Source organism: Vulpes lagopus, chromosome 12, assembly GCF_018345385.1.
Source record: "Vulpes lagopus strain Blue_001 chromosome 12, ASM1834538v1, whole genome shotgun sequence".
NCBI lineage: Eukaryota > Metazoa > Chordata > Mammalia > Carnivora > Canidae > Vulpes > Vulpes lagopus.
In genome coordinates this window covers 23,506,040-23,529,465 of record NC_054835.1, presented here as the reverse complement: position 1 = coordinate 23,529,465, position 23,426 = coordinate 23,506,040, and the positions used below count along the sequence as shown (strand labels likewise).

Sequence of the window (23,426 nt, the reverse complement as noted above, 5' to 3'; positions counted from 1 at the left end):
CAAGTAGGGAAAGTTCTGGCAGGCACTGAGGAATGTGGGGGTGGCGGGCCGGGCTGAAGCCAGCTGCAAGTAGCAGAGCCGGAAGTCCTGGGTGCTGGGAGAGGGGAAGGGGAACCTCTGAGTCAGGGAGAACCAGCCAAGGCCCAGAAGGTAGCTGGAGTGAAGATGCAGCACCGGGGGACAGGAGGCACCCACCCCCTCCCTGCTGAGGGTCCGACCATGCCCCAGCCTGGGGGATGTAGGAGGAGGCCTGGGACCCTGGGGCCACCGGTGCGCAGCATCCGGCCCTTTAAGTCCAGCGAGCAGTACCTGGAAGCCATGAAGGAGGACCTGGCAGAGTGGCTTCGGGATCTCTATGGGCTGGACATCGACGCAGCCAACTTCCTGCAGGTCCTGGAGACAGGCCTGGTGCTGTGCCGGCACGCCAATGCCATCACTGAGGCTGCCCTGGCGTTCCTGACTGAGTCACCTGCTCGAGCCCAGAGGATTCTCCTGCCTCGGGCTGGGGTTTCCTGCAATGGGGCCGCCCAGCCGGGCACCTTCCAAGCCCGGGACAACGTCTCCAACTTCATCCAGTGGTGTCGAAAGGAGATGGGCATCCAAGGTAACCACCCTGCACCCCCTCCCCAGGCCCTTATCTTACCAGACATCCACTTCCTCTCTGAGGCTGCATTGGAAGTTAGGAGACAGGATCCTCTTTCCTCTTTGGCTTTTGGCCAGCTCCCTTCTTTTTGTGCCTCAGTTTCCCCATCACACAGATCTTCAATAAATATATGTGTTGATTGAATAAGTCATTCATTCAACAAACATACATTTAGTCCCTGTCTCTATCCCTAGCCCAGCACAAAGGACCCAGAGGACTGAGACCCAGTGCCCAAAGAGTCCATGGTCTAGGAAGAGAAACAGATGAATAAAGACACAAATTACAGCCCAAAGTGCTCAAAACCCCCCAAAAGAAGTGTATGTGTTGAGGAGCCAGGGGAGGAAACAGGTGGAAAGTGGAGGCAAAGAAAGGCCACTCAGAGGAGGGAGATTTGAACGGAGTCCTGGGGAACAAATAGACATTTGGGGAAAGGGGATTCTAGGCAGGGCACAGCAGGGGCAAAGGCACAGAGAAGATACTGTGTTTGGATAACTAGGAGAAGCCAGAGTGGGTGAAGACACAGGGCTACAGGGGGTGGAGGGAGGATGGGGAGGCAGGCAAGTGGACATTAGGGAGGAGACAGCTGTGCTGAGGCTTGTGAGGCACAGGGGAGTGCAGGCCAGGGCCCCACATCTCCTAGGCCACTGAGCCTGGTGCCCACCCTGGTGCAGCTGGAGGAGGAGACCGAGGAGGAGCTGTGGCAGGAGCTGGCCCTGCCGCCCCCCCAAGGTCCCTCATCTCTGAGGCTTAATGTGATGAAGCTGGGTGTTGTGCCATCCTCCAGACCAAAGGGTGTGTGGGGTGTAACAGAGGCAAGAGTCAGGCTCGGCTGCTGGCTGGTGGCAAGGCAGTGCAGAGCAGGCTTGGAAGGTGGAGAAAAGCTAGCATCTTACCCAGCACTCCCCTTGTAGCCAGATCTTGTCTGCAGACACTTAACTGTCTTCACAGCAACCAGATGAAATAGTCTACACCCCACTTTACAGAGTAGGAGACTGAGGCTCAGGGAGTAGTCCAAGGACACACAGCTGCTGGGTGGGAGCATCGGGACCCTAAATCAGGCAGTCAGTCTCCAGAGCCTGTACTCAACCTTGCCTGGGTATCTGTGGGCTGAGGGTGGAGTTCCAGAAGTCCGCTGGATATTGGAGGTGAGCTGTGTGGGTGGGAAGCAGAACAAACTGCTTCTTACTCCTAGACCCGTATTGTCAAACTGAGTAGGGTGAGGCTAACCCACAGCCGGGCTGCGGGCTCCTCTGCTTGGCTGTGTCACCTCTTCCCACTCCAACCTGTCTTGTTAGACGGGCCACCTAGTCTGCACCCTGTCTGCACGAGTCTGTTCAGGCCCCTCCTAGGGGCTGGCCTGACTCCCAGATCCGGGGATCCCAGCCACCTCTCCCCACCCCCACCAGTGCTCCACCCGGGGCCAGGGATGACCCCAGGGCTCTCCCAGCTGCTCGGTTGGGCGGAGGTCAGCGGGGGGCTCAGGATGCTGCCCCCCTTCCCCGCCTCCGCTTGCCAGAGGTGGTGATGTTCGAGACCGAGGACCTGGTGCGACGCAAGAACGTGAAGAACGTGGTGCTGTGCTTGCTGGAGCTGGGCCGCCGAGCCTGGCGCTTCGGCGTGGCGGCGCCCACCCTGGTGCGGCTGGAGGAGGAGATCGACGAGGAGCTGCGGCAGGAGCTGGCCCTGCCCCCGCCGGACCCCCCGCCGCCCGAGCCCCCGGCGCGGCGGCCCTGTCACTTCCGCCACCTGGACCAGCTGGTGAGGGGCTCCGGCCCCGCCCCCCGGCCCGGCCCCGCCCCCTCCAGCCCCGGCCCCGCCCCCTCCAGCCCCCGCGCGCCCGGCGGGTGAGGGGCTCCGGCCCCGCCCCCTCCAGCCCCGGCCCCGCCCCCCGGCCCGGCCCCGCCCCCTCCAGCCCCCGCGCGCCCGGCGGGTGAGGGGCTCCGGCCCCGCCCCCTCCAGCCCCGGCCCCGCCCCCCGGCCCCGCCCCGCCCCCTCCAGCCCCCGCGCCGATCGGAGCCACCCCCTTCTGCAGCCCCGCCCCCACCCTGCCTGACTTCTCTGTGCGGCTTGGGCTTGGATTGAGTCGTGTTCCAGGGCGAGTCTCAATCCTCATCACGGGCCGTCCCAGCGGAGCTGCTCACTACGTTTCTATTACAGCCCCGCGCCCTAGACCTGTCTCGTGGGGGCCCCGCGGGAGGGCTTTTGGGCACACAGCCCCTGGCACCCTCTCTGACACCTCAGTTCAATCCTAGTTCCACTACTCCGCCGCTCTGTGACTTGGGGCACATTATCGAACCTCTCTGTGCCTCAGTTCCCCTATCCGTAGCGTGGAGGTGCGGCAGCCCCTACCTGCTGTGGCTGCCGAGTTTTAACCCGGCCAGCGCCTGGGAGGTGCTCCAACAGGTCTGGCACGGAGGCGGCGCTTCATGGGAGCTAGCTCGTACTGGGGTGAACTCGTTTCTACTCCCCAGGAGTCGAGCTCAGGGAGGTTTCTTAACTTGCCCAAGGCCTATGGTGCCGCGGAGGCAGGACTCCAGCCGAAGCCTGTCAGAGTCCAAGGCCCACCTTCTTCATCAGTACACCCCACTGCCTCCGTCAGCTGACCCCCCCCCCCAACAAGGGCCCTGGACTCTAGGTGACCACCCAAGGTCTTGTTCTCACTGGGTCATTAAGAGTCTTCAGCACTCGCTTCTCAGCCTCCACCGGGACCTCAGCAGAAGGCTGGAGGCTGGCTCTAGGGACAGGCAGGCTCCCCCTCATTGGGTTTGACCCAGGGTGGGGGGTAGGGAGCTTGGGCACCTGTACAGAGAGAGGGCTGAGCCCCTTGTCACTGCCCACAGGTTCAGAGCCTCGTGAGTCACTGCACGTGCCCAGTTCAGTTCTCCATGATCAAAGTGTCTGAGGGGAAGTACCGTGTGGGGGACTCCAACACCCTCATCTTCATCCGGGTAAGTCTGCAGTGGGGAGTAGGGGTGTCCCCAGGATCAGCAGAATAAGGTTGCCTTTCATGGGACCTTGCCCAGGTGTCTCCATTCACCCCAACTTATCAGGCCTTGGGGCTTTCTAGCTCTTCCGTGAGGAATTCCCAGAAGATCGTTGGCAAAGTTGGCAGTCCCATCCCCTCCTCCCATTAGGGCAGCCAGAACACTGCCCCCATCTACTCCACCTTAGCCCAGCGCAGAGGGGTGTCCAGGCAGAAATAGAGTGTGAAGGCTACTCCTGAATTTCCTTTGCCTCCACTCCACCCACATGCTTGGTCAAAGCAAGGAGCCTGAGACCCCAAGTTTGTGTTCAGTGCACAACCCTGGCCACATGGGCCCATAGTCCACCTTCCACATGCCTGGCTTGGTACATCCTGCACAGTGAGCAGCACTATAGGTCTAAGATGTGCCTCTCACTACCTGCCCCCTCGTACTTGGCCCAGATTGTACCCAGAGGCTTAGCCAGCAGCTCATGGGCATGGCCAAGCCCTCTCCTTGATCACAGGCCATACCTGGGGGCGGAGCTCCCTGGGTCCTCACCCAAACCCTGAGCCAATAGCTCTGTGAAGTAGGTAGGGAAAAGGAATTTCAACTGAGGAAATGGAAGCCTGGAGAGACTGTGACCTGCCTCCGGAATCCCAGAGTGGAGGTGACAGCACTCCCAGGATTCCTGCAAAGCCAGGGCCATTTTTTTTTTTTTTTGGAGAGAGAACAGGGAGTGGGGGAGTGGGGGAGTGTGGGAGGGGGCAGTGTGCACAGGAGGAGAATCCCAAGCAGACTCTGAACTCAACACAGGTACAGTCTTACAACCCTGAGATCGTGACTTGAGCCAAAATCAAGAGTCAGATGCTCAACTGACTGAGCCACCCAGGCGCCCCTGGGCCACGTTTCTGATACTAGGATGTGCAGGTGAAAATCCCTTTACAGTGAAGGGAGAGAAGAGAGTGCTCTGGCATCAGGCTGCACACTGCTTATGCGATCCCTTGTCTAGTTTGAGGCAACTCTGTTTGTCAGCCTGGCCACCACCTTTGACAACATGTGCTATCCGATGCTAGTTGTGGAGGAGAGGCAGGCTGCAAAATACACCCCTCCCCCAACAATACACCCGTGCAAGGAGTACCTACCTATGTGCTCACGTGTGCATGGATGGGAGCGCCTAGTGGAAAACTGCAGGCTGCTCCAGGAAGAAGGGACACTCTCCATCCCACCCTCAACCTCATCCTTGCCCCCTACAGATCCTCAGGACCCACGTGATGGTGCGTGTGGGAGGAGGCTGGGACACACTCAGCCATTATCTGGACAAACATGACCCCTGCCGGTGCACGTCCCTCTGTGAGTCCTGAGAGTCCCTTCCCCATGGCTCTGGGTCAGGAAGCCAGAAGCAGAGGTAGGAGGCAGGTCTGATCTCCAGGGGCAAGAAGTATGTGGGGATGGAGGAAGAAAGATACTATAGAAGGTATTGGTGCAAAAAAGAAAAAAAAAAAGAAGAAGAAGAAGGAGGTACTGGTATGATGCCCTCAGCAGCCTGAAGGAAGCCATGTAGCCATTGTGCAATACCAATTACAGCCACAAGATTACGCCAAACACACAGAATCAGCATTTGGTCAGGGTGCCTCTGGGCAGGGTCTTGGTTCTGGCTCTAATGTCCATAGTAGTGCCACCAAGTATGACTTGGAGGGGTCTTTAGTCCTCTCATAATCTCTGTTAGCATCTCAAGCTACCCCAAATAAGCATGCAATCTAAGTAGAAGATGTGAACCTGCAATGCAAGTTAAGTGCAGCCTTAAATGAGTGCCCACGCGGGGCCCTCTGATCAGATTTCATCCCCTGAGCCGCTATGAGGAAGTTCTGGTACTGCCACTGTAGGTCCTACCATCTCTAATGAGGGTTTGGGGCATGAGACAGCTAGGGGAGGACAACACTGGGCCCCATCGGCAGGAATTTAACCCTTTCCTCTCGCCTCTCTCTGGGGGTGCTATGTTGGTAGCACACAAGACGGGTAGTTTCCAGAAGCCTCCTGCCCCACTGGTGCAGCACGAAGTGAGGGTGCAGGATGGGCCCTCGCAGCCCCAGCCTTGGATGACTATCAGCCGTTCCCAGAGCCCGCTGCCCCCTGTGGACTGGAAGACATACACCTCTTCAGGCCGGAAGCTGAGGCCCCCCACCTCCTCCTCCCCTAGAGCGCACAATGAACGGGGAGCAGATGCAGGAGTCCCCAGACACACAGCACCATTCCTGAGGTACAAGGTGGAGGGGCAGAGCAGGGTCTCTTTCTTCTTTGGAATCCACCTTCTCAGAGGCTGCCCCACCCTAAGAGAAGCAGGTGTCCTGGCAGTGCTCCTGCCCCAGGTGTTCAGAACCAAAACGACACGCACGCATGGGAGGTGCATGGGGATCATCCAGGTTTTTCATATGCCTTCCTATTTCACAGCTGAAGCAGCTGAGGCCCATAAAGGCCCATAAAGATTTCCCAAGGACTTTCTGCCATTTCACAGAACAGACGGGTGACCCGTAGCTCTGGGACCTGAAGTAACCCAGCGTCCAAACCAGGCTTCTATCTGCTACACAGGGAATGAGAGAGAGTAAATGTAAACAGCATCTGTCATAAGGAGGACTCGGGCAGGCACAGAGGGACAAGGGAGCATCTGTTACATTCAGCACGAAGCCTGGCCCTCTTGGTGTTGTGGCTGGGGAGAGGTCATCCCTTCCCAGAGCCAGGAGACTGCACTAGATGATCCTTCCAGCCTTGTGATTCTCTCTTTTAGGTGCCAGGAGAAGCCACCCACCCCATCTTGGAGGCAGCTTCCAGCTGGGGACAGCCCACCCAGCCCCCAATCTTTATCCCCCCGTGGGGGCCGAGACCCACAGTGCGCCTCCTCAGGGAAGAGGGAGGAGAGATACTCGTCTGAACATCCTAGAGGAAGGACTCCCACATCTTGGATTCACGAGGAGACAGACAGCCAGGGAAGTTACACCAGGGCCTCCACCCCCCAGAGATTCCAAGCCCCCAAAGCCACTGCCAAAAGGACACCAGCAAGAGGACTATCTCCACTGCCTTGTTCCTCCAGCCCAGCTAGGCCCATGGGCCTCAGGCCACCAACCAGGGGTGAGGCTGAGGGTGCTTCCTCCCAGCCCAGGAAGCCAGCAGCTGTCCGATCTCTGTCCCCTGTTAAAGGGCCCACCAAGATCCCTGTCAGGCCGCCCCCTGCCCGCCCCCCCACTCCAGGAAGCAGCTTTCCAGGTATTGCAAGTGGAGGTCCTATGACAGAATTGGGGAGTGGCCCCATTCCAAGGGCTGTCACTGGGGACCTGGCTGGGTGTAGACAAGGGAACTTCTCTGTGGATGCAAGACAAGGGGACCAGAAGCTGGACACCCAGGTGACAGCAAAAGCTGGGGAGCCCAGGGGCCTGGGCCCACAGGAGTGGGAGAGGCGATATCCTCCCCTTCCCCTGGGTGGAACCAAGGATCAAGCTATCTACCATAGTCCGGAGGAGGAGCTTTTGACCAACATGAAGCTGCTAGAGGTGGCGGGTGCCTGCCCCCAGGGCACAGGGTCTGGAGTGGAGTCTCCAGAAGTCATCCCTCGAAGTGGAGTCTATGTCCCCAGCCTAGGTGGGCGGTGGCCTGAGCCTGGGGGTCCTTATGACAAAGTCATCCAAGAACTGGCTCAGGGACCCCCGCCCCTCCTTAAAGTGGACGTGGGAGCCTGGAAGGTAGCCTCTACGGCCTCCCCTAAACTAGCTGCTACAACAGACTCAGGAAGCCCAAAAGGGAAAGTGGGAGCCAGAGAGCTCAGTGGGGCAAAGGTAAAGGTGAACCTGAGTGCCAAGGAGACCAGGATGAAGAAGGTACCAGGTCAAGGAAGACAGGACTGCTTAGCCCCTACTGTGTCTGCTAGCCTGGAAGCCCCCACACCTTCACCCTCAGACCCCAATTCTGACAAAACCCAGACATGTCCAGGCAAGGGCAAGAGAACACTCCGGAAGCCCCAGAGAGTTCCATCCATCTACAAGCTGAAGCTGAGGCCCAGAATCCGGCCCCGAAGAGACCACAGGCCTGGGAAACAGCCTTCACGCATCCCCAAGCCACTGGCCTACTTCCCCCTGGGTGCCAGGGCACCCCCCAGCAGCAGGCTGGTGAGAGCAGCATTGGGCAAGGCAGCCCCGGTGGCTGGAACCTCAGCAGGGGAAGAGGAGGAAGGAAAGAAGAGGAAAGAACCGGCTGCCCCACTGAAGAGCGGTCCCCAGCCTTTGGAGAATGCTGGTCTCCAGCAGTGGGATCAAGCTCAACTCCCACCAGAGGAGGAGTCCTGGGTCTGAGGAGGAGGCTTCTCAGCCCCGAGCCTGTGAGTCTGGGGGAGAAGGGGAAGTGAAAAGGATGCCATGTGTCCACTGGACTCCCAGCTACCGGAACAGCTCTCTCCAGGGCCATGGTGGGGGTGAGGGTGTGGGTGTGGGCAGAAGACAAATACAGGTTCAGTCTGCTTCTCGGGCAAAGGGGCAACCCTTCACTCCCACTCCAACTCTAGGGCCACCCGGGCCACCCTAGGGGTCTTCTTGCGTTCCCCCAGAGCAGCTCCTCAAATTCCTGGCCTCTGGCCATGGCCACCATTTCCACAACTCTTCTTATTAAATATTTGTCGGGCAGCCCGGGTGGCTCAGCGGTTTAGCGCCGCCTTCAGCCCAGGGCCTGATCCTGGAGGCCTCGGATTGAGTCCCACGTCAGGCTCCTTGCTGGAGCCTGCTTCTGCCTGTCTCTGCCTCTCTTTCTCTCATGAATATCTACGTTTTGGAAAACTGTCCCTCGATGTTGCCACACAACACAATTATTGAAAACCACTGCCTGGGACGCCTGGGTGGCTCAGCGGCTAAGCGCCTGCCTTTGACTCCTGGAGTCCCGGGATGGAGTCTCACATCAGGTTCCCTGCATGGAGCCTGCTTCGCCCTCTGCCTGTGTGTGTGTGTATGTGTCTCATGAATAAATAAAATCTTAAAAATATATATATTTGTGGGTCTGTCCTTGAGCCCCAAGCTTCTTGAGTCCCTCACTCTAGGATTTTAGTGGTGCAGGAAGATGCAGCTTCAAGCGTTACCTGCTGGAGTGGAGGAGGACAAGGGCCAGGGAGCTGGGGGTGAAGAGGTTTCCTCTCTGGAGGCTCAGCCAACTTTGCGAAGGAAGAAAGCCGCTCTCTCCAGGAAGCTGCCGCTGCGTCAGCACCAAGGACAGGGACACACAGGCCTTCGGGACTTCAAAGCTTTTGCTCTGGGTTTTGGGAACTGAGATCACTCGGAGTCAGGAAGGATGGCGGAGAGTGTTCTTATCACATCTACAGCCACGAAGGGGCCCGCAGAGGCTCAGCCACAAGTGGGAACAAAGACACAGCCGCAGCAGCAGGGGGAGGGGGGTTTGAGACCAGTTACGTAAGTTTTCCCCAGAGTGGCAGGGGAGGCCTTTCACTTCCCCTCAGGATGGTTTTGATCCCTGGAGGGGGAGGGGGCCAGGTGGAGAGGTGAGTCCCAAACTCCTCTTAGCCTCCTGGCTGCCCCAGGCTCTGGGACTCAGAGCAACCTCATCACCCTGCCGGTCCTCTGGTCCATCGGCAGCAGAGCTCAGCAGGCCAGTGGGCCCTGTAGGGAGCCCTTTCCCTTCCAGGGCAGGAACGGAGCCAACCAATGCCTTGTACAGAAACAAGGGAAAACACTCCCTGATTTTTAATCTGACTTCCGATCACAGCGCAATGGGCATCATACACACTTCCAGACCCCTGTGGTGGGAAACCCTGGGTGGGGTGGGGGGGGCGGTGGGGAGGACAGAGACTCAGAATGGGTGTGGAAGGAATCAAACTCAAATACTTGGAGTGCCGTGCAGGGGGTGAGGGGGGCCGGCCAGGCGATACATTCCAATGGCTCCCACAAGGGGCAGCCGGAGGCCTGGGTCCCCCATGCCCACCTCAGGTGCCTCAGCTGGGGGTGACAGTGATGGGGGCAGGTGAGATGCTGCCATCCCTCACCCCATCCATCCCCCTGGTAAACCAGGGGGGCTGGGATGCAGGGGATAAAAGGAGGCAGGCCCTCTTCCTTACCCTCCCACCCACTCCAAGGTGTGGGGAAGGGGAGCCACCTCCTCTGTTTCAGAGGGAGACTCAGAGAGGGCGAGTCACTTGCCCAAAGTCATGCAGCACAGCAGGGACTAGAATCCAGGAATACTGGACTGCCCAAGCTCAGGGCAGTCACTGCAGGGCTGCGCTACACCCCACGGGTGGAAGGAGAATCAGGTGGGGAAGTGGAAGGGAGAATCAGATTCCCTCTCACACTGGATCTGGATAAATTCCCTACCGGTGGCCCCCTTCCCCAGACTCTGCTCCATCACCACTCTGGGCTACCTGATTTTCTGGTCTACACACTGCAGCTTGGCTACATCAAGGCTGGGTTGGTTGTTTGTCTGCCCCTCTTCTAACAAGGGACCTTCCTATCCTCCCACCACACCAGGGCTCAGGACTCAGCCTCAAGGAGAACTCAGCCGGGGTGGGAGTGGGGGCTTGGGACCGCACCATTGCTCACACCCTCCAAGTACCCCAGTAATCCCTCAGGCCACTCCTAGTATCTTCATGGATTTTGTTATTTCTAAATCGGTACAAAACTGACAGTGATCAGCTCCGGTGACGAGAGGTAGAAACCGGCCAGACAGCCAGAGAAAATGGGGTGGAGTGAGTCAGGGCATAGGGCCAACTGGTGTTGGGACAAGAGGGCATCAGATCCTGAGGGCCTCTATCTAGGGGTGGGGATGTGGGCATATCTCCCCCAAGCACAAAGGTCCCCATAATTCTTTACCTGGCTCTGTCCCTCCTCAGATTTATCAGAGAAATCTGAGATTCAAGGCAGGCAGGGTCTGGGGAAGTCAGATTGGAGTGGGATGGGGAGATAAGAGTGTTCAGTAGCACAACCTAACCACCCCCCACCCCAGGGCACCATCTTGCCCACCACCAGCCCCCCAAACCCAACATCCCCTAATCTTGCAGACCACCCAACGCAGGAGGGAATAGAGGGCTGGAACCCGACATCGTGGAAATAAATTTATCCTTTGGGGGATTCCCTCTCCACATTGTGTCGAGAAAAAAAAAAGTTTTAACCCAGGGGGTGATCTGGCTGTGGGGTGAAGAAGGGGATGAGGGGCACCCGGCAGGGACGGACCATCGAGTTAAGGCTGGAAGGTAGGTTGTTGTGTCTCTGGGGGCTGCTGGGCGGGGAGGTCTCCCTGGAAGGGGGAGAGCTCAGCCTTCTCCTCCTGACTGACTGGGACCTCAACCCTAGGACCCTGATGATGGTCCTTGGGCCACCCACATCCCTCTGCCCTGTGCCGGTGGTGCTGACGGTCCAAAGGCTGGCCTCACAGAGAAGCTGCCAGGATCTGCGGTGAGGGGATGAACGAATGAGAGCCCTGTGAACGGAGCTGGGGGCAGGAGGGTGGACCCGAGGGTGGAGGAGACCGACAGCTAAGGACCAACAGACGCTTGGGCAGATGGACACGGGGGGGACAGACGCAGAGCAACGACAGACACACTCTCTGGAGAAGACGGGCGGGGGGGGGCACCAAGGCAGCACCTCCCGGGCCCCGCGCTCCCCCCCCACCGTCCCCTTGGGCCCTGCGCTAGCTGCAGCCCAAGGGAAGGGCGGCGCCGGGGAAGACCCCGCGGGGAGGGGTGGGGTGGGGTGGGCCTGCGTCCAGGCTCCGCGTCCTCCGCCCCTCCCGTCCCTCCAGGCGGGTCCCTCCCCGCGGTCCCGGGGAGCCCCCCCCCCCGCCCCCCGTCACATGATGGCGCAGCGATTGCGGCGCAGCGCGCCCTGGAAGCGCAGGGCGGCGTGCACGTGCTTGCAGCGGGCGCAGCCGACGCTCTTGAGCAGCTCGCTGAAGAGCAGCAGGATGTGCCAGTTGTACTTGGCCGAGCACTCCACGTAGCCGCACTTCCAGGTCTTGCGCACCAGGTGCGACACGTTCCAGCGCGGGATCACGCGGCCGCGCTGCAGGTCCCGCTTGTTGCCCACGATGATGATGGGCGTCTCCGAGGTGCCGATCACCCTGCGGGCCGGGTGGGGGAATCTCAGAACCCCGCAGTCGGGTCTCACCAGCCCTCCCTTCAAGAAGGGCAGGCTGTGCCTGGCCGGTACTGCTCCGGGCAAGCGCTCAGCCCTGGCGGCACCTGATATTCTCTGATCAGAACAACTGGTCTGTGGGACCCCTGGGTGGCTCAGTGGTTGAGCGTCTGCCTTCAGCTCTGGGCATGATGCTGGGGTCCTGGGATCGAGTCCCACATCAGGGTCCCTGCAGGGAGCCCGCTTCTCCCTCTGCCTGTGTCTCTGCCTCTCTCTCTCTCATGAGTAAACAAACAAAATCTTAAAAACAACAACAACAACACTGGTCTAAAATGTGGACCTGGGCAGCCTCGGTGGCGCAGCGGTTTAGCGCCGCCTGCAGCCCAGGGCGTGATCCTGGACACCCTGGATCGAGTCCCACGTCGGGCTCCCTGCATGGAGCCTGCTTCTCCCTCTGCCTGTGTCTCTGCCTCTCTCTCTAGCTGTGTCTCTATGAATAAATAAATTTAAAAGATAAATAAATAAAAAATAAAATGTTCCTTAAAGGGCAGCCCAGGTGGCTCAGCCGTTTGGCGCCACCTTCAGCCCAGGGTGTGATCCTGGAGTTCCGGGATCAAGTCCCTCGTCAGGCTCCCTGCATGGAGCCTGCTTCTCCCTCTGCCTGTGTCTCTGCCTCTCTCTCTTTCTCTCTCTGTGTGTCTCTCATGAATAAATAAATAAAATCTTAAAAAAAAATAAAACGTGGTATTGTCCCCATTTTACAGAGGAGGACACTGAGGCTTGCCTGTTAACTGGCTTAAAGTGATGTGGATGAGTGGCCCTGAGCCTGTGCTCCTAACCACTGCACTAGACTAGCCACCCCATGGTAAGGATCCCAAAGTGGGTTATTAGAAATGGGAAGAGTAACATGGTGTACATGTTTGAATATATGTGCAGGAACCAGAGGGTACCTCACCAATGTCCTCCTCCCCAATCTGGTATACTTTCTGCGGGAAGTGGTTAGCCCTGGGGCACCCACTGAGGTGATAAGGGCCATATCCTGGCTCCTCACCTCGTCTCTAGGATCTGTTGGCGGATGGTCTTGACGTACTCAAAGCTGTCAAAGCAGCAGATGTCGTAGACCAGGATATAGGCGTGGACGCTCCGGAGTCCCCTGCAACAGGCGTCTGCCCACTCCTGCAACACCCCCAGTCAGTGCCAAGGTCAGAGCCATCCTGAGGGCTCCCCTTGCCCCCAGCCACCTCCAGCGGGAGACTGACACCTGCCCCGCACCCCAAGCCTCCTACACCCACCCGCCTCCCCAGGAAGCCTGGCCCAGAGCTGAAAGGAGGAGATCAGTGCTGCCGCTCCTGCACCTCCCAGCCAGGCTAGGGCGGATCACCCTGCCTGACCTTCAGAGCCAATGCACTCACTGTCCTGTGCACCTCTGGAGCAGAGATCTGCCTTGTCCCATTTTATTACCCAAACCATTCATTCATTTATCTGACCACTGGGACCTTTGTTCAAATGCAGTTATAAATGCCTGCCTCTAAGAGCCAAGCCCTCTGACCTAGTTGTTGAATCTGCTGACATCCTCTGTCTTCAAGTTTAAATGCTTCCTCCTCCTCCAAGAAGCCTTCCTGCAAGCAGGGGACTACTCCCTTCCTCTCCTGTGTTCTAAGAACCCTTGGGCTATACCTTGGTTAGAGCTGTTTTCATCCCCAGGTCCCTGGTTCTGTTGTGAGCTCCTGGGAGGGTCAGAGCCAGGCCTTCCTCATGTTTACATACCTCCTTCTCCTCCCCACTCAGTGCCTCCCTACTGTGTTGGCCTTTAGCAGGCTCTTTAACTGCGCTACCCAGGCTAGTCTTGAACCTCACTTGCTCCATGCGGGATCATTACAACACCTGCCTGTGACACTGCCCTTAAACTGCTACCCAAATTGCCCCTTCTGTTTGCTCCACACTGCCCTCAGGGTTGAGAAGGAGAAGGCCAGAGAAAAAGATTGCAACTGGATGCATAGTGGGGGCCGGTGTGGAACAGGGCTCAAGGGCAGCTCCAGGGAGAAAGGGCTTCCTGAATGTTTATGGCAAATTCTCAGGGAAAGGCTGAGTGTACTAAAGAGAAGGTTTCTTAAGAGATTAATTAGCTGATTAACCTTCCAGCAGCTGGCAAACGCAAGAGCAGTTGAAGGCAGCTGGTGTGTTGAAAGAAGGGGTCGCTGAAGTTGGGGATGGTGGAGGTTTCCAAGGACAGAGGGAACCAGGGTCTTCTCCCCTGAGGACCTGAGGCAAAAAACACGGAGGAGCTGCTGCCAACTTATGAGCTGCACTGGGGCAGGGGCCAGGCTTGGAGGACCACAGCTGCTTCTCCACCTCAGTGCAGGAATAAAGGAGGAAAGACTCCAGTGGCAGCGGTGGTCAGGCTGGCTCCAGAAAAGCACTTCCCAACTGAAACACTTAGAAGCTACCGCAGTGGATTTCCCCGGGGAGATGATGTGGCATCTTTTCTTCGTGCTGAGTTTTAACTTTGGTGCAGGGGAAAGATGCTGGGGGCAAATTTAAAATTGTTGGGAACCAGGGGCTGGCTTCTCAGCCCAGGGAGGACTACATTCCACCAGATGCGGTGCCCTCTGGGAGCCTGGGACCCCTTTGTGCACAGAGCTCCTCCCCCAACCCACACAAGGAGCAGAGATCAGCAGGGAGTGGGAGGGATGGGGAGAGAGGCACAGAGGCTCCCCAAGTCTTCCAGCTCTCTGCTGGGGAGAGGGGACAGCTGCCAGCCCTTGAGGGCGACAGCCCCACCTTCCCCCCAACATGCTGCCTCCTCCAGGGGACCTTCAGGCTGCCTTCCCTCCCACTGCTCTCTGGAGGCTCCTAAGAGGGAGAGGAGGAAGGTTCCTGATTGTCGGGATTGTGCCTTCACCCCTGATTGAAGGGAGGGAGCAAGAAAGCTCAGCTTGCCTTCCAGCTAGCTCCGTGCAGAGTTCCAGACTGCAAGAAACCACCTTGGGGCTGTGTCAAGACAGAGAAGGAGCCATGGAAACTGAGTCCAGTTCTGAGGACATGGGGGAGTGGAGGGAGGCTCAGCCACCTGGGGGCCAACCCTGCATTTGTTGCTTGTTTCTCTAAGCCCAGCTTCCTCTGACAGGAGAGGAGCTGTAGAGGGACCGGCAGAGGTTCAGACCACCCTCCCAGGCTGCATCTCAGCTGGCATTGGGAGGAGTGTATTTCTCTTTTCAGACAGTGGCCACTGAGATTCTTAGCTTTTATATTTGATCTTTGGGGATGCAGGGTCCTGTCTCAATATGTCTCTGCTCAAAGTCCAGGAGTGAAGTCCTGGACGTCCAGGAGAGTCTAACACTCAGGATCAATCAGGAAGTAAAAGGGCAACAACCCAACAGAAAGATGGACAAAGGCATTAATAGTTGTGAGAAAAAGAAATGCATAAGCCCTTAAACCTATGAAAAGATGCTCAGCTGCAGTCATAATCAGAGAGGCGAACCAAAACTACACTGAGGATACCATCTCTTATCTATCAGATTGTCAAAACTCCAAAAGTTGGACAATACACTCTGATGGAAAGGCTTTAGGGAAACAAGAACTCACGTCTGGTCCTTGAGACAACACAAAACATGCAACTTCCTAGAAAGGGAGGGAAATCTCCCCTTCCAAATCCAGCCGCATTCATCCTTTGACCTAGCAATGCCATTTCTGGGGCTAGATTTTACAGATACGCCTCCCTGTGTGCAGAGAGACTATGGACAAGGCTATCGGTGTGCCGTGGCTCAAGACAGCAAAAGTCTGGAAACAATCCACTTGTTCAACAAGAGGGGACTCCATGGAACATCTCTCCAGTGGGTACAGCATAGCCATGCTACTGACAATCAAATACTACCACTCAGGGAAGATCTCCAGGTCATAATCTAAAGCAAAAAGACCAGGTGTAGAACAATTATTTTTCTTCTGTAAGAAAGGGAGTGGAATAAGAACACATTTTCTTATTTGTCTAAAGAAACTGGAAGTGTGGGAGCACCTGGGTGGCTCAGTGGTTGAGCATCTGCCTTCAGCTCAGGTCATGATCCCGGGGTCCTGAGATCAATTTCCTTATCGGGCTCCCTGTAGGGAGCCTGCTTCTCCCTCTGCCTATGCCTCTCTCTCTGTGTCTCTCAAGAAGAAAAGAAGAAAAGAAGAAAAGAAGGAAAGAAGGAAAGAAGGAAAGAAGAAAGAAGAAAGAAGAAAAAGAAAAAGAAGGAAGGAAGGAAGGAAAATAAAAGAAAAGGAAAGAAAAGAGAAAAGAAAAGAAAAAAGAGAAAGAAAAGAAAAGAAAAGAAGAAAAGAAAAGAAAAGAAAAGAAAAAGGAAAGAAGAGGAAAAGGAAAGAAAAAAAGAAAAGAAAAGAAAAGAAAAGAAAAGAAAAGAAAAGAAAAGAAAAGAAAAGAAAAGAAAAGAAAAGAGGGCAGCCCTGGTGGCGCAGCGGTTTAGCGCCACCTGCAGCCAAGGGCGTGATCCTGGAGACCCTGGGTCGAGTCCCACGTCTGGCTCTCTGCATGGAGCCTGCTTCTCCCTCTGCCTGTGTCTCTGCCTCTCTCTCTCTGCATCTCTATGAATAAATAAGTAAAATATTAAAAAAAAAAAAAGAAAAGAAAGAGAAAGAGGAAGGAAGGAAGGAAGGAAGGAAGGAAGGAAGGGAGAAAAGAAGGAATAGGAAGAAAAGAAAAGAAAGAAAGAAAAATAAATTGGAAGGGTGAATAAAAAACCATGAGGATGGCCACAGAGTGTGGGGCAAGAATCAGGGTGAAGAGGGCAGGGGCAGGACTGGGATTTCTCTGGGTACCTTTTACAGTTTGGACCTTTTTTTTTTTTTTTTAACAAAATTTTTGGATTTTTAAACTGTGTCTTACCTATTCTAAAATTAAAATTAAATTAAAATTAGGGCAGCCCGGGTGGCTCAGCGGTTTAGCGCCGCCTTCAGCCCAGGGCGTGATCCTGGAGACCCGGGATGGAGTCCCAAGTCAGGCTCCCTGCATGGAGCCTGCTTCTCCCTCTGCCTGTGTCCCTGCTTCTCTCTTTCATGTCTCTCATGAATAAATAAAATCTTTAAAAAAATAAAATTAAATTAAATCTACAACAAAATGTGAAAAAATAAGCAAAGATCAATGTGCAAGACTAGGATGAGATTTGCATATCCATTTGGGCTGCTGTTCAAGTCTCCTGTGGAGGAGAACCACAGGCCCTGGCTCTGGACACACTGCCCTCTGACCTCGCTGTTGCCAAGGGGCAGATGTGTGGATCAGGCTTTTGTCTTTGGTGTTGAACTCCCACACCTGGGATGGGACAGACAAGTATCCCAAGACTTGGGCCAGGGTCATCCTGCCTAGAGTTTCTGAGACAGTGCTGAGCCTGAGCCCCTGCACCAGACACTGATGGATCTGTGGTCACAACTGGCCACGCTATGGCCCCCATCTGTCCTTCCAGAGAAACCTCTGAACACCTGGTTAGGGGCTTCCTTAGGTGAGCAACTGTGTTTTAGAGTCGAGCCTCTGCTGGCACCCCATCCCCTGCCAGGCCAGAGGTAGAGGGGAGGAGGAGCTGGTCCCTACAGGCTGGGGGAAGGAGCACCACAAGCCATGGCACTGGGGGCATCTGAATCCAATCCCTGCAGGAAGGGTGCCCAGTGGGCTCTAGTCCTGAGGTCAAGGGGCAGAGCATCACTTAAAGAAAGGCCTTTGGACAAAAGACTGATTGGGGCCTCCAGTCTCTGAGAACACACCTTTCTCCGGCCCTGGCTTTTTCTTCTGCTGTCCCTTCTACAGACGCCATGGGTGTGACCGTGAGTTAGCTCCTTGAGAGTCACCTGCATATCTGTTTTGCGCGCCATTCCATCCTGGTCCCACCCACCACACATTGAATGCTCATTAAATATGTGTTGAATAAAGCAGCACACAAACAATGGGTCTGAGCAGAGTGGCCCATGGTGTGGCACAGAGCCCTTGGAACCCTGGGATGGGGACAGCGCTGGAGCCCAGAAAGGGTGGGAGTCCAGCTTCTCCCCCACGCCTCCGCTCCCCTCCCCGGCTGGCTCTCCAGTGGGCCCTCCTACCTGCAGCGTGTTGACAGGGAAGGTGCTGATGGGCGGGAAGTCGAGGATCTGGAGGTCGTGCACGTGGCCGTTCATGACGACAGCAGGCAGGTAGAGGCGTCGGGCGGTGGTGGGCACGCAGGCCTCGCTGAACTCGTTGTACAGGAACTGGCGCACGATGGCACTTTTGCCCACGCCTCGAGCCCCCAGCACGGCCACCCGGTAGGTGGAGACCATGCCTCCCGCCCCGCTCCGCCACCGCGTCCTCGCCGCTGCCTGGGGCTCCCCTGGGCTGCATATTCCAGGGGCTGGGGGCTCAGCCACCGTCAGGACCCACCATTGCTGCCCCTGCTTGCCCTGGGCCCTCTGCGGCCTCCACCTGGACTGTGGAGACAAGAGGTGGGCTTGGTGGGCCTGCTTTTCTCTGGATCTGTCCTATACCTCCCCACCTTGGGGACTTGGCTGAAGCTGTCACTACCCCTTGGCATGGCTTTCCTTTCCCAGGACATCCAGCTCCAGCTGTCCAGAGTCCCTCCATCCTCCCTTCTCCTTTCCTTCCCCTCTCCGCCTTTGCCCCTGCAAAGTGGGAATCGCTCTTTCCTGTATTATGGCCTGACTTTTGGTCAGGTCTGACCCCCACCCCCCAGCCAAGGCAGGCTGCAGAGCAGAGTGGGAAGCACACTAGATTTGTTCCACCCAAGCTTTCACACAGAGCCCTGGGCGGGGGCGGAGGAGCCAAGTCCAGTGTGTCTCAAAGGAGGCATTCCCAGCATTCTGAGGAGAGAGTCCTTTATCTGGCAGGATATTTTACATCCCTGCTGCCAGGAGGTACCTGCCAGCAGCAGAGTCTGGTCACTACTACGATGACCAAAAACACCTCGTTTCCAAATACCCCCCTCCCCCCGGGTTGAGAACCCTGGACCAGATGACCACTTTGGCTCTGAAGCATACCACTTGTTGAGCAAAAAATGTTAGCATTCCCATGTGGTTAGCCACAGTCAATACAGTATCCCTCAAGGATAGAAGGTATTTCCACTTGAGGGAAGACTCGGGAGGGACACGGCTGGCAAGAGCAGTGACTCCCACAACATTGCAGTACCTCTGACCCCCAAGTGTAGTGATTCTAGCTGGTGACTGCCTCCACGCCAAGGGCTGTGTCTCATCGCCTGAGCTCAGAGGGCCTGGCACACAGCAGGTGCCCAGGAAAGGGCTGCCACAGGGTTGGACTTTGCTGCGGGTCCATCACCTCCTTGCTCGGTCAGTTTGAGTGACTCTAGAGTTTAGGTATAAGCCCCAGCTATGATGATTCCTAGCTGTGGTCAGTGGGCCCACCACCTGCCCAATCTGAGCTATGCTCTGCATATATAAGGTGGGTAATTAACTCCTATTTCTGACATAATCCAAGAAAACCTCCTAACCACTGCCTTCTTCTTTTGTTGGGGATGGTGACCAGGGAGGCTAATACATGCCTGAGACTTCCTGTCCAGGGACTGTTAGAAGGACGGTGACAACAGTGCCTACTACGTGGGCCCAGGGCAGATGGGTTTGCTGGATTCAGACAGGGCCACGCTTTTGTGTGTGTCTTCTCTTTGGATGCATGTTCTTTCCATATGTGCACAGTTCACAGCTGAATGGCCTTCAGTCTGGCCTGGCTCAGAAAATCCAATCCATGGGGTAGGTGTACATACAGCATAGTAAAACCCAGGGCAGGGTCTGAGATGAGACCCACCAAGGTCGGATTCCCAGCTCTGCCACCTAAAGTGTGGCCTTAGGCAAGACACTTTATAGGGCGTTGTGACGCCATCAAAGAGATGTCATGAGAGTATAGCCCAGTGCCCACAACAGTAGGTGTTCAATTAACAGTGGCCACTGTTAGGTACAGGGGTCCTTTGTCCATCTAAGGTCTTGTAAAATTTCAATGGGACTCCTAGCAATCCCAGGATGGGTCTTATCCACTGTTGCTCACGTACATGTAGTGTGGTGTGTATGCGTGTGTATATGAGAGAGAGAGAGAGAGAGAGAGAGAGAGAGAGAGAGAGAGAGAGACTCTTCTCCCTGTTTTATTGAAGGTAAAACCGAAACCCAAAATCAGAGACTGAGAGAAGTGGAGACCACAGAGCCAGCTAAGACTAGGACCCTGGCTTCCTTTCTGCCCCACGTGGTGTCCTTTCCCCAACAGGTGTTTATCCACTTCTATGAGCTTCCCACTGGGGTAAAGACTGTTCCCTCCTCCCCATAAATTCCTGCAGGCCCCAGCCCCCTCGGGCATCCCTGGACACTGGCAGCTTGGCGGGGAGCCTCAGCTGGGTTAATTACATAACCAGCACAAGCAGGTGGAGAGGAAGAGAGGGCAAGGAATGCAAGAAGAGCCCCCCACGTCTCTCTGGGTGTGTCAGCTTAGAGGTATCTAGGATGTGTCCTACCTGCAGATTCTCCCGGACGCCACACTCCCTGCGCAGAAATCAACCCTTTCTGGAGAATAGGTGGGAAATAAACGGGGCATCGCCCTGGAGCCAGGGAGGAGATGCAAGGGAGGCCACGGAGCTGGGGCCAGCCGCCTGGAACTCACCAGGCCCAGCGTGGCCCTGAGCCTGACTCGGAGGTGATCCTGCCCCCTCCCCTCCCTCTTCTCAGGCAGAGATCCCGGGTCTAAGTGCCTATTAACCCGGCGTCCCTAGCTGGGTGTGGACTGAAGGGGGCTGTCCCAAGACTGGAGAATCGGGGCCCAGCCCCCTGGGCGCTCCTCCCGGAGGCCTGCGCTCCGCAGTGAGTCTGCAGACAGCGCCCGGCCACAGCCCCGGACACCCTGGGGCCCAAGCCTTCCCGTCCCCTCCCTCCGGCCTGGACACGCTGAGTCCTGCCCCAGACTGGCGGCCCGGCTCTGCGGTCCCACGGGCCGAGTCACACGTCTGCCCGCTGTCTGTCCCCGCACGTTCGCGTGGGGGTGGGCGGGTGGGGGCGTCGGAGGACCTGATTGGTGGGAGTCTGGGGGATGCCGGAGCCCCGCCGCTCTCCGCCTCCAGCACCCTGCAGGCACCCGCAGCTCCCGCCCTCACGTGGCCGCCCCGCGCCGCGTCCCCGCCGGCCCCCCGCCCCCCGCGCCCCGGCCCCGGCCCCGCCCGCCGCCCCTCCTCCCGCCGCTTACCCGGGGCCGTCCTAGCTGCCCCCGGCCCGGGCCGGCCGGCCTGCGGGGCCGCGCTCCCCCCGGGCTCCGGCGCTGCCCCCCGGCTCCCCGGCCCGGGGGGAGGGGGGTGGGGGCGCCCCCGGCCGCCCGGCCGGCGCAGGTTCAGCGGCGGGCGCGCAGGGCAGGTGCGGGCGCCGAGGGGGCAGGAAGGCTCCAGCGCAGCTCTCGCTCCGGAGCGCGCCGCCCGCTCGCGCCGGCAGGAGGGAGGCGGCGGGGAGCGCGGGGCGGGGCGGGGCGGGGCGGGGCGGGGCGGGGAGCGCGGGGCCGGCGGCGGGGCGGGGAGCGCGGGGCGGGGCGGGGAGCGCGGGGCGGGGCGGGGAGCGCGGGGCGGGGCGGGGCGGGGAGCGCGGGGCCGGCGGGGAGGCGGGGCGGGGCGGGGCGGGCTGGCGTTCAGCTGGGTCCCTGAGCCCGACACGTTCGCTCGCGCGCCCCTGGACGAAATCTTCCGAACCCCGAGCCTCCACTTGCACCCCGTCCCGACTCACCCCGACAGATTTTTAGCTCCCCCAGGAGGGGGGTGGAGGCACCGGGGAGGCCCTGGAGCCTTTTGCCTCACCCCAGCCCTTCCCCCGCACCCTGCCGCCCACCGCGCCCCGCGCTCGGCCCCCTGCGCCCCGCCCGGCCGCCCCGCGCGCCTGGAGCACGGGGCGCAGCGTGGCGGCTCCCGCACTTCGCCGCAGCGGTGCGAGAAGGGCAGAGCGGGCCAGCCGCAGAGCACGGCTTCTCTCCTGCCAACCGACGACCCCCACCCGCCTAACGCGACTGCTCCCCTCCGCCCTCCAGACCCGGAGGTCCGCCAGGGGTGCGGGCAGAGGCACCTGGGCCTTTATTCCAGAACCAGCGGCTCCAGCGGCCCTCCCCGTGGATAGCTGGCATTCAGCGAGCGTGCAGTGTGCCGGACACCGCGCCCCAAGCTTTGCCTGCGACCTCAGATTTGATCTTCACAATTCTACGAGGCTGATCTTATAGATGAGATAGTGGAGGCTGGAAGGGCCCAGTTACTGGTCTTAGGGCAAAATTCGGAATACAAAGATGGGATCCCTACTTGGGCGGCCCTCCCAGCCCAAGGGGGAGAAGCAGACCCAGCAGCACCAATTCTGTGTAGCTGAAAAGCCAAGGTTCTGGGTGTGTGTGTGTGGGGGGGGGCTGAGGGAGGGGCCCAGCTAGTTAGAGGAGTGGGAGGCCTCGGGAGGCAACTCTGAAAGGAAGGAGTTTTGAAAGTAGTGGATTTGGGGCTTTGGGTGTGAGGGACGTTATGGGAGAGGAGGGCTGCAGGTGAGAGAAGGTGGGAGCAGGTACAGGGGTTTGGGAAGGGAGTCCACCGGGGTGGGGGGATGCTCCTGAGAGGAGGCAGGGAGGGGCATTGAAGTGAGGTCTCAAAGTCCGTGGTTGCTGTTTAAGGAGTTTGGACCTAGCCTCTGTGCTGGATCAGAAGGCAGTGAAGGGTTTTGAAGCAGGGCAGCTAAGTGGCCAGAGTTGCTGTTTAGTTACCTGCAGGACAGGGAGAAGGAAGGGGGAGCTCAGAGCACTCTTCCGAGTTTCTTACCCCTGGGACCCAGCATTCTCCACTATGACTTTCTATTACTTTCTAGACTTTCTATTACTCGTGGGCTCAGGATTCCTCACAGAGCCAGTTTCCTCCTCCCTTTGGGCTCTGGCATTTTGGGCATGTTCCCAATTGTTCCTCCTCCCTCTCCCATCAAGACAGAAAGCGTAGTGGTTATGAGCCTGGGCCTCAGAATGGGACAGATCTGGATTTAAATCCTGGCCCTACTACTTAACTACGTGACCGTGACTGAAGGCACATGACTTGAACTATCCTAACTCTATTACCTTATTTGTAAAGTGGAGATGTGATCAGGTGTGCTCAAGGGCATAAAGGAGTTACAGGTGTACAGAGTTCTTATGGCGCTGCCTGACTGTAGGAAGTCTCAATGTGTGGCCTTAATTTTTTCGTGTCTTTTTAAAAGACATAGTCATTCATATGGGAGGTTGGACACCAACTCGGGAAAGCGTTTCCATTTATTCTAGGGGGGCTCCTAGGGCATTGGGGTGGGGTATGAGAAGGAACAGGGCAGCGGCTAGAAGCAAATACAGGGCTGAGAAGGATATGGCTTCCTCCCAGAAGAATTTGCAGGGAGAAATTGGGAGTTTATGGACCCTTGTGGGGTCAACAACAGGGTCACTGAGAGCTTTTCCTAACTTGACTGAATTGTCCAGGGCACCGTCCATCCTCCATTCTGTCTCAAAATCATTAATGCTTACTCTGCCCAAGGATCTCAGACTTTATGTCTACTCCCCTGGCCATCACCCTACATTGTTCTACTTCAGCCCAAAGTGGACTAGAAGTACAAATTGTGCAATATTTACACTCATACCTTGGTGCCAGGCTTCCCAAAAGCTTCTGCTAGGAGAACACAAAGCCATAGGTTAATTATGGGATTTCATCCTTGCCTTCAGTGGTAGGTCAT

At 57.4% G+C, this 23,426-nt stretch overlaps 2 protein-coding genes and 1 long non-coding RNA gene across 4 annotated transcripts; 1 reads left to right on the top strand and 2 right to left on the bottom strand.

The window, feature by feature from the left end:
• The first annotated feature begins 165 nt into the window (after window positions 1-165).
• GAS2L2 (growth arrest specific 2 like 2) lies at window positions 166-9,069 on the top strand. The gene is made up of 6 exons (XM_041727082.1): window positions 166-604; window positions 2,160-2,401; window positions 3,484-3,591; window positions 4,860-4,956; window positions 5,611-5,863; window positions 6,389-9,069. Exons 1-6 carry the CDS (start codon window positions 166-168, stop codon window positions 7,941-7,943), a joined length of 2,694 nt encoding a protein of 897 aa, XP_041583016.1. The 3' UTR covers window positions 7,944-9,069.
• Window positions 347-2,169, bottom strand: LOC121474186. Its single transcript, XR_005983279.1, has 3 exons — window positions 1,537-2,169; window positions 644-760; window positions 347-469 (listed from the first exon to the last, which is right to left on the bottom strand). It is a non-coding gene; the product is annotated as an uncharacterized LOC121474186 (long non-coding RNA).
• Window positions 9,070-9,304: 235 nt separating the features above from the next.
• Window positions 9,305-21,160, bottom strand: RASL10B (RAS like family 10 member B). 2 transcript variants are annotated; one of them, XM_041727086.1, is made up of 4 exons: window positions 20,917-21,160; window positions 17,793-18,155; window positions 12,766-12,890; window positions 9,305-11,700 (listed from the first exon to the last, which is right to left on the bottom strand). In XM_041727086.1, the coding sequence occupies exons 2-4, from the start codon at window positions 18,006-18,008 to the stop codon at window positions 11,430-11,432; spliced, it is 612 nt and encodes a 203-aa protein (XP_041583020.1). In that variant the 5' UTR covers window positions 18,009-18,155; window positions 20,917-21,160; the 3' UTR covers window positions 9,305-11,429. The 2 variants fall into 2 exon arrangements, with proteins under 2 accessions (XP_041583020.1, XP_041583021.1); XM_041727087.1 differs by lacking the exon at window positions 20,917-21,160 and adding an exon at window positions 20,195-20,699.
• Between the last annotated feature and the right edge of the window lie 2,266 nt (window positions 21,161-23,426).

Excerpts from the sequence above, each read along its gene's own strand:
- GAS2L2 (XM_041727082.1), top strand. The coding sequence starts at position 166 with ATGCAGCACCGGGGGACAGGAGGCACCCACCCCCTCCCTGCTGAGGGT. Across the intron at positions 605-2,159 it reads AAAGGAGATGGGCATCCAAG|AGGTGGTGATGTTCGAGACC; the intron begins GTAACCACCCTG and ends TCCGCTTGCCAG. Across the intron at positions 2,402-3,483 it reads TCCGCCACCTGGACCAGCTG|GTTCAGAGCCTCGTGAGTCA; the intron begins GTGAGGGGCTCC and ends CACTGCCCACAG.
- RASL10B (XM_041727086.1), bottom strand. The coding sequence starts at position 18,008 with ATGGTCTCCACCTACCGGGTGGCCGTGCTGGGGGCTCGAGGCGTGGGC. Across the intron at positions 12,891-17,792 it reads TCCCTGTCAACACGCTGCAG|GAGTGGGCAGACGCCTGTTG; the intron begins GTAGGAGGGCCC and ends GGGGTGTTGCAG. Across the intron at positions 11,701-12,765 it reads CAACAGATCCTAGAGACGAG|GGTGATCGGCACCTCGGAGA; the intron begins GTGAGGAGCCAG and ends CCCGGCCCGCAG.